The 13,362-nt window shown below is 38.1% G+C and overlaps 2 protein-coding genes across 3 annotated transcripts in view; one reads left to right on the top strand and one right to left on the bottom strand.

The window, feature by feature from the left end:
- LOC147857138 (syntaxin-52-like) overlaps window positions 1–8,519 on the top strand; it is a 31,017-nt gene extending 22,498 nt beyond the window's left edge. The window contains exons 3-5 of one of the 2 annotated variants that reach the window (XM_087328812.1): window positions 7,792–7,886; window positions 7,957–8,009; window positions 8,199–8,519. In XM_087328812.1, coding sequence (XP_087184938.1) covers window positions 7,792–7,886; window positions 7,957–8,009; window positions 8,199–8,312 — 262 coding nt within the window. In that variant the 3' untranslated portion in view covers window positions 8,313–8,519. Of the gene's footprint in view, window positions 1–7,791; window positions 7,887–7,953; window positions 8,010–8,198 lie in introns of both variants that reach the window. The other variant, XM_087328811.1, reaches the window with a different exon arrangement.
- Window positions 8,520–12,304: 3,785 nt separating this feature from the next.
- Window positions 12,305–13,039, bottom strand: LOC147857137 (uncharacterized). Its single transcript, XM_087328134.1, has one exon. It carries the CDS (start codon window positions 13,037–13,039, stop codon window positions 12,305–12,307), a length of 735 nt encoding a protein of 244 aa, XP_087184260.1.
- Between the last annotated feature and the right edge of the window lie 323 nt (window positions 13,040–13,362).

Here is a 13,362-nt window from a genome sequence, read left to right as displayed (position 1 = left end):
TAACCTTTTTTTCTAGTGTACCAATCAAGGCGGTTGGGTACACCCAAAAATCTGTGTCTCTACTCTCTGTTTGCTGAACATCATCCCTCAATAGCTGCTCCCTAAAAATCATCCCTCTTTTCCTTTTAACTAGTATCAGAGCCAAATGTTTTTCCTCAGCTTTGCTGTTTTTTTTAGATTCAGAATCAGCAGAAAACCTAGTTTTTTTTCAATTCTTCCAGACCCTTTCCTATTGGTATTCTGCTCAATTTCTGAAGAAATCTGTCATAAATCTTGGGAGCAATGGCCTCCACTTCAACTGAAGTGAAAAACCTCTTTGAAATCAAGAGATTTGATGGAAAAGGTTTCGAATTGTGGAAAGAGCGTATGCTGGGCATCCTCTTTCTAAGCGATTGTCAAGATGCTCTCGTGGAAAAGAAACCAGAGAGCATGGAAAATGATGATTGGAAGACTCTGAATAAGAAAGCCATTACATATATTAAAATGGTTGTTTCTAATGAGATTCTTGTAGATATAAAAGGCTTGACTATTGCCCATCAAGTTTGGGAGAAACTTAAGACAACTTACGAGAATACTACTCCTGTGAATCAGGTGCATTTGATGAGAAAACTTGTCAGTACGAAGCTTGATGAGTCGAAAGGTGCAACTGAGCATCTATCGTTATTCACGGGTACTCTCTGCCAACTACAAGATTCAGGATTACCAGATTTTGATGACAAGCTCAAAGCTATCTTCCTGCTTATGACTTTACCCGATTCTTGGGAAACATTAGTGGTTTCACTATCTAATAGCCCCAACTTGACCTTCAATGGTGTGCGGGGCTCTATTCTCAATGAAGAGATTAGAAGACAATCTAGCGAAGAAGGTAGTGGTTCAGCATACAATATTAGGGGGAGATATGATGACAGGAACCCAAATGCAGGACAAAGAAATAGAAGTAAGAGTAGAGAAAGGAAAGCAACAAGATATCACATGCTATCAGTGTGGCCGTAAAGGTCATAAGAAACCCAATTGTAGATATTGGAAGATGGAACTAGAAAGGAGGAAGAATGTAGGAGAGAAGAAAAATAAAGATGATAAATTTAATACAACCGAGAAAGCTAATATGGCGTCAAATGTTATCATCGAAGACCTATCTGGTGAAGATGGTGATGTACTTTGTATTACAGGTGATGCCTTCATAGCTCATGTTCAAGACATGCAAATTACCAAAACAGATGTTATTGATGCTTTACTGTCAATCGATGATGGATTGACACAGACATGGATAGTAGACTCTGGGGCTTCTTTTCATGTTACTCCATGTTTGGAGTGCTTTACCACATTTGATGCAGGCAGTGATGGAAAAGTTTATCTTGGTAACAATAGTGCGTGCAATATTGATGGTATTGGAACCATACACTTGTCTTTGGATAATGGTCAAGAGCTCGTGCTCAAAGATGTTAGATATGTGCTTGGCATTAAGAAAAGTTTGCTATCTGTAGGACAGATGGATTTGCATGGGTACACCACATTATTCGGTGGTGGATTGTGGAAACTAAAGAAAGGATCTATGGTTATTGTGAAAGGTTGCAAAAAGGGCACTCTCTACTGTTTGCAATGTAAAGCTTTACCCGGAAGGTTTCTTGCTATTGTTAAATTTGACTCTCATTTAGAGCTTTGGCATAAGAGATTAGGACATATGAGCCAAAAAGGACTCGAAGTCCTTTCTGCTATAAAAAGATTTGATGTTAAAGGATCAAAGCTGGTTTTTTGTAATGATTGTCTATTTGGCAAAGAAGTGAGAAATTCTTATTATTGTGGTGTCTCTCGTAAACCAAATGTGCTAGATTTGGTGCTTTCTGATGTATGTAGCATGCCTGTAAAATCTTTGGGTGTAGTTGAATATTTTATTTCCTTTATCGATGATTATTCTAGGAAGATTTGGGTGTACTTGATGAAAAAAAATGGTGATGCATTTAAATCTTTTCATGCATTTGTGACTACCCAAAAAGGGACAAAACTGAAATGTCTTAGAACAGATAATGGGGGTGAGTTTACATCTGCAAAATTTTAGTCCTTTTGTGACTTACATGGTATTAAAAGAGAGCTTACAGCTCCATATAACCACCCTTCATCAAATGGGGTGGCAGAAAGGTATAATAGGACCTTGTGTGAGTGAGTACAGTCCATGCTGTCCACAGCTAATCTCCCTCATGAATTTTGGGGAGAAGCATTAAAAACCGTGGTTCATATATGTAATTGTTCTCCCAACAAGTCCATAAAGAATGGAATCCCTGAGGAGGTTTGCTCTGGCAAACCGGCCTCATATGAACATTTACGAATTTTCAGTTGTGATGCATTTGTACACATTAGAAGTGAGCTGAGAAACAAGCTCGATGCTAAGTCCACCATGGGCATTTTTATGGGCTATGGTGATGAAGGTGAAATGGGCTATAGGATTTGGTTACCTCAGTCTAGAAAAATTGTACGTAGCCGGGATGTTGTTTTTAATGAAGAAAAATTGCTGAAAAATGCTTGTTCCTCTGTTGGGAACTCTAAGTGCGTTACATTTCAGCAAGTACAGCCATCCACAAAATCAGAAAATAAACTTCATGATGCTATTCCAAAGGTTGAATATGATGATCAACCGGTTATCTTTGAGCTAGAAGAAGTTGGACAGCAAACAGATGATCATGAAGGTGTTGGCCAACGAGATGAAGGTACCGAAGAACAAAATATAGATGTTGAACAACATGCTAGACATGGTTTGCAACGGCCAGAAAGTGTTGAAACTGATTTTCCTCCAGATTTAGAACCGATCCTAGAAAATATTGATCATTGGGTACGTAGGTATATAGATATGACCCCTCTTTGCATTATGTCATGCTGTCAGATGAGGGTGAACCTCTTACTTATAAGGAGGCAATGTCATGTGAACTTAGCAGTAAATGGGAGCTTGCAATGCAAGAAGAAATAAAATCTTTGTATGCAAATGATACTTGGGATCTCGTGTCCTTATCTAAAGGAAGGAAAGCTCTTCCAAATAAGTGGGTTTATAAGGTAAAGGAAATTGAAGGGAAACCAAAATACAAGGCAAGATTAGTTGCCAAGGGTTATGCACAGAAGGAAGGTATTGACTTCCAAGAGGTCTTCTCTCCCGTTGTGAAGATGACTGCACTTCGTGTGCTCTCACTGCAATGCTTAATTTGGAGATGTACCAAATGGATGTAAAGACCGCTGTTTTGCATGGTGATATTGATGAAGAGATCTACATGAAACAACCTGAGGGTTTTGTAGTCCCTAACAAGGAACATTTGGTATGCAAACTAAAATGTAGCTTGTATTGCCTAAAACAAGCACCACGATAGTGGTATAAGAAGTTTGATACTTTTATGCTTTCTCAAGTATTTGATCGTAGCTATGAAGATCATTGTTTATACACGATAAAAGATATCAATGATAGTGCCATTATACTTGTTCTATATGTGGATGATATGTTGTTAGCTAGGAAAAGAAATACTAGTCTTGATGCTCTAAAAGATAAACTGAAATCGGTCTTCTCTATGAACGATTTGGGAAATGCAGAGCATATTTTGGGCATGAGAATCAGTAGAAACAGAAAGGACAAATTGTTGTTTTTGTTACAAGAAAAGTCCCTTGGAGTTCCTTTGCTGTCATATCTTAAACTTAGCAAGGCTGATTGTCCAAAGGATGAGATGGAAGTCAATGCTATGAAGGGAATTCCTTATCCATCAGCATGTGGTTCTCTAATGTATCCTATGGTAGCTACTCGTCCAGAAATTGCTTATGCAACGGGAGTAGTCAGTCGCTATATGTCTAATCCCGGCAAAGCACATTGGGAGACTCTCAAGTGTGTTTTCAGGTATCTTAAAGGTACACAGAGAAAATGTTTATGCTATGGGAAGGGTGCATTAAGTTTGCAGGGATATTGTGATGTAGACATGGCAGGTGACTTGGATACACGTAAATCTACTAGCGGGTATATATTTACAGTTGCTGGTGGAGTAGTTTCTTGGTGCTCCAAATTGCAAAAGATTGTAGCACTGAGTACTACTGAAGCTGAATATATTTCAGCTACAGAAGCTTCAAAGGAAGCTATATGGCTCAGCAGACTTGTTGAAGATCTTGGCATGTCCGTTAGTACTCATGTGTTAGGATGTGATAGCCAGAGTGATGTGTATCTAGCTAAGAATGCCATGTTTCATTTGCGCACCAAACACATGATGTGCGACATCACTTTATCAGACAAGTTTTGGAGGATGGTCTAGTCACATTGACCAAGATCAAAACACAGGATAATCCTGTAGATATTCTCACTAAAAGTCTTGGCAAAGCTCAACATGAGCATTGCATACAGTTAGTGGGAGTTACTTGAATGTTCACATCGGACCTTTAAGTGGGACGTTGTTAGGTGTAAAGTTCACAAATTAGGTAATTATTCGTATATGTGAACACATTGTTCACCTGGACAGGACACCTCCGTTTGTAATGTGAACACCTCTTTCTTTGTAGGGTTAACTAATATAATAACCTTTTTTTCTAGTGTACCAATCAAGGCGGTTGGGTACTCCCAAAAATCTGTCTCTACTCTCTGTTTGCTGAACATCATCCCTTAATAGCTGCTCCCTGGAAATCATCCCTCTTTTCCTTTTAGAGGACACCCGGGGCAAAGAAAGCTTTCCCAACGGCAAATGAAAAACTCCATTGCTCCAATCGAGAAAAGAACCTAGTCAATTGATTCGGCTACAACAACCATATGGCATATCACTATGCCTTTATGATGAAGGTGGCGATTGTTCGGGAGTTGGAAAGATTTGCTGAAGCCCCTCAAGATCCACGATTGCTCAAAGCGATGAATGAGGAAATGCAAGCCGTTGGCAAGAACGAAACTTGGGACCTTGTTCCTCATTCACATCACTATAAAGCAATTGGTTGCCGGTGGATATATAAGGTGAAATACAATGCTGATGGCACAGTCAATAGGTACAAAGCCTGACTTGTAGTCAAAGGCTACGCGTAGACATACGGAATCGATTACGAAGAAACCTTTGCCCCGGTGGCAAAGATGACGACAATTCAGACCGTAATTGTGCTTGAAGAAGAAAAGGATGGCATCTCCATCAAATGGATGTTAAGAACGCCTTTCTTCAAGGTGAATTAGAGGAGGAGGTGTACATGGTACAACCTCCCGGTTTCAAGTCAAGCACACATCCGAAAGTGGTCTGCCGACCCAAAAAGCCTCTATACGGCCTCAAGCAGACGTTGAGAGCATGGCACTCGAAGATAACTCAATATCTTATCAAATCGGCTTTAGAATGTCCAAATCTGACAATTCCCTGTTCATTTGGAGCGACTCCAGAGTACAATTATTCATCATAATATATGTCGACGATTTGGTCATTGGAGGAGAGCACATAGTTGATATCAATAACATCAAGAAGCTCCTGTCCGGCCAATTCGAAATGAATTCGATTTGGTCATTGGAGGAGAGCACATAGTTGATATCAATAACATCAAGAAGCTCCTGTCCGGCCAATTCGAAATGAATTCGATTTGGTCATTGGAGGAGAGCACATAGTTGATATCAATAACATCAAGAAGCTCCTGTCCGGCCAATTCGAAATGAAGGATATGAAGGAGCTCCATTACTTCCTTGGTATAGAAGTAATTCAGACCCTAAATGGCATCATGATCTCCCAACGACACTACATTCTGAACTTACTGTTTAAGTTCAGTATGACTAAGTGCAAATATGTGGCAACCCCTCTTGATCAAAATTTGAAGCTAGATCCCGACTTTGAAATAGAAGAGTGCGAACCGACTCGCAATCGGCAACTGGTCGGTAGTCTAATCTATCTTACCACTACACAACCCGACCTCAGTTATCTGGTTGGCCTCCTTAGTCAATTCATGCAGACATCTCGCGACATCCATCTGGATTGTGCTAGGCGAGTGCTAAGGTATGTAAGTGGTACTATGAACTACGACATCCTCTACAAATAGACAATACAGGTGCTGACTAGGCCGGCCTCCATGATCAGACTAAGCACATCGAGGTGCATTACCACTTTATTTGAGAACGTGTCCTAGTTGGAGATGTTGACTTGCAACCTATCGGCACGAGCCTTCAGACGGTCGACATCTTCACCAAAGCCTTAAGAGGCGACAAGCTGCAGCAATTCACGTTGGATCTTGGTTTGTCACCCTCCGACTTGCCGAGCTTGAGGGGGAGTGGGCCTGTGCCGAAAGCAGGAGCCAGCATCATCAAGCACGACTTGGACGAATCTGGATGAAGACGAACGAACAAAGGAGGTAGAACGGACCCGAATGAACAAAGGAGGAAGAAGGTTGAACCAGCTCTCACAGCCGAAGTCAGAGCTGACCATGGAAGCCGACCCGGATACCAAAAAGATGAAAGCGACTTTTTAGCGACTGGGAGTTGAGCTTGAAGGGGCGTGTTGAGAATCAAACTCAACTTCCCTATGGTGTGAACACATCGTAAGACTACAAGTGTGTGGACACACCACCACCACTATGTAACATAACTAATGTGCCATAAGACTTAACTTCTATGACACATAGCTGGTAGGTAGTTAAGTTTACACCTCTTTCCCAAGTAGTAAGAGAGTGTAGAGAGAAGGTGGGTATATAAACACCATCTCCTCTCCTTTGTAGTTGTTGGTTGTTCTTTTCTTGTCAATACAGTGTTCTTGTTTTTTGTCTGTCTTTTATCGACTAACTCTCTCCCTCTCTCTCTCCATCTCACTCACACATACACATACACATCCCTATTCTGCTGCACAGAATCATACACTCTATTCTTTACATATAGAAAGTGTTCCACAAAGATCCTTCCGCATTTAGAAAAGGCTATGTGAATAGCCTCATGCATGCATTCAGAAACTTGGTTCATGAAGAGCCTTATGAATTCTTTAACCTTGATGAAGAGCTTGCCGCTGGCTAAGTAGATAACAGACTGGAATATTTAAATGAAAAACGAGAAAATCATCATCAGCATATGTATTAAAAGCTCTTTTGCAAGGCCTTTTGGATGGTGGTGATGGCATAAACAGAAGACTTCATGGAGAACCTTATGGATTTTAATGGAGGAATGGCTTCTGGGTGGTGGAATAGACAGCAAATGAGATTCCGAAGGCTGATAGAAGTGATAGATATATATTGTGGGAGAGAGACATTGTCAGCAAGCCGGTCTGGCATCTGTAAGAATTTAACCTCAAGGCCGATTGAAGTGAAAGACACTATGTGACAGAGACATCATCAGTAAGTTAGTCTCGCATCTATAAGGATTTTACTTGTCCAAATCTGTACTCATGGTCGGAGCTGTTTCGAATGTTTCCTCCTCACACAACACTGGTGAACATGATACTAACAAGGGAATTTCAAACATTTTGATGGTATCAGAATCTATGGTACAGTTTTGCTGATTTCACACCAAACAACTGTTCCATGGATAATATTGTTTATGCAAAGCATTGCGAGTTCAGAAAAGGATATCATGTAAAGGAGATTGAACGTAAACATGATTGAGAGATGAATTTCCTTGTGCAATGGTTTTCTTTCATAATATTGTGTTAGATTATCAGCGGATAAACTGAATTTGTCTTTACACTTCTGGTTACCGTTTACTTTATGGTTTATATTTTGGAATGAGAAGAAACTAATTCTATTTATGATCTGTTCATGATTCAAATATAGAGCTTAAAGCTCTATATTCGAGGTTGATCGGAAAGTATTCTCTAAACAGTATGTGACATACCCTCATTCCAGGGTCGTGCCGATTAATAAAGATAAAGAGAGACATGTAGGGCCACATCCAATCGGTAGCACAGATAGTTGCGAAGCTCATGCTCTACTCAGTCAAGGTATGTGGTTTTTAACTTGAACTTTCTAAAAGATAATGGATGCATATATTCCTGACTTTTATTATAGCAGGTTCACATGTGGCAGTGATGGTTAAAGACAAGAGTGCACATGCTCCCCTCCTTGTAAGTTTTTGATCATTATGACTTAATATATTGTATTGCTTGAGATACGAAAGCTAGCACTCCAGTAACTAGAAGATGAGCATACAACCGCTTGAAAACAAATAAGTATAAGAACCAAAAATTCAAATGCGACCCTGTTTCTAGTTACATTTTTCTGTGGTTGTTTCCAACTAGCATTGTGTTGTGCAGGGAGCTGAGGCAAAAGAAGCTCACCAGGAATGCACCTTGCAGTTCTGGTGTTATATTTTCATTGGCATCTTGGTTTTGGCTATGCTTGTATGGACTATAATTTGGATTTGGTGAAAGGTTAAAATTAGTAACTCAGATTGTGTGTGTGTGTGTGTGTGTGTGTGTGTCTGTGTGTGTGTGTGATAGCACATTCTTTCCAGGCAGTAACTTCAGATTTCGAGGTTCCTCCTGCATTTCAAATAACATGGGATGTACAGTTAATTAGTCATGCATGATATCGCACATGTACACCTTGTAAACAATATCAAGAAAATTTACCAGTATCCTTGTATCTTTCACTCGATCAAAACCCAGATCATACGGCAAACTATGTGCCAATCTTTTATACAGACCTGAATGTGATCTGCAAATTGATAACTTCATATAGACAGTGTCATCCTTTAGCGCTTAACATTAACTTTTCTACTGTCTAGTTTCTGGAAATAAAATAAAATGAAATAGAGTTAGCAAGCCTAGTAGAAGCTTCTATCTAGTTACTAGAAGTGTCTTGCAATATAACTATAGTAAATGTAGATTAGCAAACCTCATGATCTGATTTGCTGTTGGCATATTGGGGCATAACTAATTAACTACATGCAGTTGCAATAACTATAAAAAGTGTAGATTAGCCATTCTCATATGCTGACAACCTATTGAGTAAATCCTTCTTCTAAAATAATTCTTTATATTTCATGTGGGGGGTTCATGAAAAGATATAAGATGGCTCCTTGGTCTATCAATTCATGAATTTATTTACGAGGTAAATGAGTGGCTAGGAGGGTTTGCAGTTACCACAGGACCCATAGTATTGCAAATAAACATTTATATATCTATTGGTATGTATGAACTTATAAAGATGGTAATTCTTTTGGGGTACCCTTCTTGAATGTGATACAAAAGTTTATATAACAAGTGCAAGTTGATGGTATTCAAAGTTTGGTATCTATCTCAATGATTAACGTTTCTTTGTGAAGGCAAAGAGTGCCATTTAATTTACCTCCATATCATCTTCATTTCTCTTCATGTAAGTAATTGGTCATTGAATCGTGGTATTGCTTTGAAAGTGCAAGTAGGTTGATGTACGATCCATTAACATCAATGCAATTGCGCCTTCCCATAAATACTTAAAATAGTAAATCTTATGCGCATGCTAGTTTACATACTTTGGACTTCATATCATACTTATTCAATTCATGTGTCCATGCATGTGTTGCATTGAAAGAAACCTACCATATTCGAAATTCCACTTGAATTAAAATTTTTTGGTACAAACTCACCCCAAAGCTAAAATTGGGAGCCAGTAACTAATCATTTGTTTGCATTTCATTTTGTAGCTTTTGTAAAGCCACCTAATTTCTTTGGTTTTGTCATGACCTTTCTCTTGCATAGAGAATAAGAAAACAGCAGTGATATGTTCTCTAGAACAAGTAAAAGGAGAATAATAATGTTGATAAAAAGATTTAGAAAGACTTTGGTGTGTTCTCTAAAACAATGTAAATGTTTTAGAGATAAGTTCTATGCCTTTTTAGCAACTTCTACTAAGACAAGCGTAAATGCTTTATTCTAAGCATTGCATTAATCTTCTTGTATTTGTATAGTAGCTTAACGTTAATGGAAATATTTTTATGCTTTGTGTGTGCCTTGATTTCTTTCTTACCTTGTTAAATGTACTGATTAAGACCTTATGTTGAATAAATTAACTTCATAGTTTAATTATTTACGAGAGGAGAGATGCTTGTTTAAACTTTAACATGGTAGTTAGATAGATAAATGTTTTTTAAGCGTTTATAAATGGGACAATATTGACTCATGCGACTTGAGTGCACAAGTTTTCTTGATGTGTATCTCCTTCCTAAGACAGATATTCATGGTTTGAAGCACAAAGTGATAGGTTTGGAAGTGTGAGTGTACACAAGTCCCATCAGTCAATATTGGCCTCTATAGACACCTAAAAAACATTTATCTATCTAACCATGTTAAAGTTTAAACAAGCATCTCTCCTCTCTTAAATAATTAAACTATGAAGTTAATTTATTCAACGTAAGGTCTTAATCAGTACATTTAACAAGGTAAGAAAGAAATCAAGGCACACACAAAGCATAAAAATATTTCCATTAACATTAAGCTACTATACAAATACAAGAAGATTAATGCAATGCTATGAATAAAGCATTTACACTTGTCTTAGTAGAAGTTGCTAAAAAGGCATAGAACTTATCTCTAAAATCATTTACATTGTTTTAGAGAACACACCAAAGTCTTTCTAAATCTTTTTATCAACATTATTATTCTCCTTTTACTTGTTTTAGAGAACACATCACAAATGTTTTCCTATTCTCTATGCAAGAGAGAGGTCATGACAAAACCAAAGAAATTAGGTGGCTTGAGAGCTCTCAAACCATGCACAAAATACACAAATGATACAAGCTAGATGACACACGATTTAATGTGGAAAAACTCTCTATGAGAGAAACAACCGAAGGACAAAGTCCAAAACAATTCACTACCAACAAAGAGAATGCAAAAGAAATATACAAGCTTTACCACTAGATACACTAGAATGAAATAAAGTTATGTAGGAAACAATACCATCGACAAAGTAGGGACTACACACAAAAGGGAATAACAACTATACTCATAAACACATGAGTGAGGGAAGAAACTAGGATGATGAAGCCTAGGGGTCAGAATAGAAGGCATGTATAGATCACACTTTGAGTAGTGGAGTGATAAGAATGAGTTGAACATTGAGCTTGTTGTGTGACGTTCTTAGATCTGCAACTCTCCCTCTCTTTTTCATATTTTTCTTCTTCATCCAAAGAAGAACGGTCATTTGTTTTTTTTCTTTTCACACACTAAATAAAAAACCATTTCGACATAGAACCCTTTAAAAATAACTAAATGGGCGTTTGTTGCCCTTTCACACACATAAGAATAATAAGTTAAAGTGACCGGGCACTTCAACACAAAGTTTCTACGTTCGATTAAAACATACACATATAAGTTCAACCTTCTAGGTGGTCTCTTAACTATGAAAGCCAAGTTAGTACCCTCTCTAATATGTCATTATAGCTTTCATGAATTGCACTATTTGTAGAGCATGTAAAAAGCAAGTGACATTTATCCTCTACTAGGGCTTCCTTGCACACCTTAACATGTTTTTTTATATTTGACGTATTTTTATGGCATAATGCAACTTCAATACCTATTGTGTGTGATCAAATGTGAAGGACTTTGAAGGCTCTATAAAACTTCATACTCATGTTGGCAATGAGATAAGGTTGAATATGATCAATAAGCATTCTTGTCTTATATTGAACCCAACATTCAAGGTTGATGCTTGCAATGTAATATTCTAAAATTTTCATTTTAGCATATTCTCCTTTCTTCCATAGTGGTTCCATTAACTTTTCGTTATTAACTACATATTGCATAACATTGCTTGAAAGCTCCCAAGATATTTTCCACAACCCATCTTTTGAGCCATTTTTTGATTTCAACTATCCAACTAGATGAGATAATTTTTTGTTGTGATATTTTAGTGGCTTACATCCAACATTCCAAACAAGATATGACAATCTATGACTTGACATATTTTTTACTTTTGTAATGTATCTATATTGTTAAGAATCAAACCCAACTTCCCAATGTAATGGCTTTCACACTAGCAATGGACACACTAGGTGCAGGCTAGTTTTGTAAATAGTAGAAAGGGTAGTTGCCTAAGTTAGTTGGTATTTAAACCAAGCCTTTTGTAACTAAGTTATTGTTGGATGTATGTCATATTTTCTAGTATAGCTACTTGCTCTCTCTCTCTCTCTCTCTCTCTCTCTCTCTCTCTCTCTCTCTCTCTCTTTGTATTACACACATAATTTTCTTCCGCTGCACAAGATCATCAAATCATCATCCTTAATAATTTCAATGATTTTAGCAATCCAAAAGGGATGGCCCAACTTATCCCCCCCAACTAATGTTGCAACCAGCATACCAACTTGCAACTCATGTAGATTGCCTTGCCATCTCGCCTCAGCAACATGCGATAATCTTGGTCCCACATAAATATCTCTTTATCGTGGACGAACTAGATTATTCAATTCAAGATTATCTAGTGGTTTAAAAAGTGTCTTGCTTGCCATTGATGGACCACCAATATTGCATTCCTTGTAGTGGCCATACTCCCGCAAGTAGTTATCTAATATTGTACGTTGATGATTAAAGAAGTTATCCCACCATTCCACATCCTGATCACCAACGTAGTTTTTGGTTCTCTCAATATTTTTGTATTTTTCCTCAAGGCACCGCATCCAATATATCTTTTGCTCTTCAATTGAACTACTAGTAGCCAATCTTTTGTGGTTGTCATAGGGCATTTGTTCTGCACCATAGATTACTATATCTGGGAAATGCAATAAGAGCCTACGTCCGTCTTGTGGCTCCCATTGCGAACTAGAAGAATATTGTTTGGTATACAACATCGTCTGGTTGTGACCGACCACACTTTTTTGGATGAGGAAGACATGGTTAAAACTTATATTATTAAGCTTACCAAGAACCCTACATCGAGTCCCATCACCATCCACACAAAAACGTTTAAAATCATAAACTTCATCTAAATGTTGTACATCTGGCTTTGGGGTATAAGCTTTAGTGATAAACTTTGACGGCATAGGAAGTGTGAAAGCATCACATATGGCTAATTTCTTGGAGAATCTACTAAACATTTGATCGATGTGATCTTGTGTGTGACCAACTAGTAAGAAGTTGACCTTAATCTTTTTGAAAATACCCCTATCTACCAACATGCTTAAATAACCAAACACAGTCGAGTTCTTGTTTTCTCTCGCCGTGTTGTCTAGTTGCACGTATAGTACTGGTGGGAGTAAACCTTGCCAAGTCTGCAAAACTCACTGTTATTGTAAGATTAGGGTCATTGTGGATATTTGGATAAGTTGGGAACACTTGAGGCCTTATTGTCTGACAATATAGAAGACAACCTACTAAGTGCATCTACACTAGGCATTCATCTCCAATATCCTTGGGCAACCTTCGAAAGTCTGGCAAACAAGTTGTCTTCTGATCCATCCCATTTATAATCAAGCACATGTACCTTTCCGGTGATTGAAGT

This window comes from Azolla caroliniana, unplaced genomic scaffold, assembly GCF_043228905.1.
Source record: "Azolla caroliniana isolate FFs.n. ecotype wild unplaced genomic scaffold, voAzoCaro1.0.p SCAF_12, whole genome shotgun sequence".
In the NCBI taxonomy this organism is placed as follows: domain Eukaryota; kingdom Viridiplantae; phylum Streptophyta; class Polypodiopsida; order Salviniales; family Salviniaceae; genus Azolla; species Azolla caroliniana.
The sequence above is the reverse complement of the archived record's forward strand: the minus strand, read 5'-3'. Positions and strand labels throughout refer to the sequence as shown.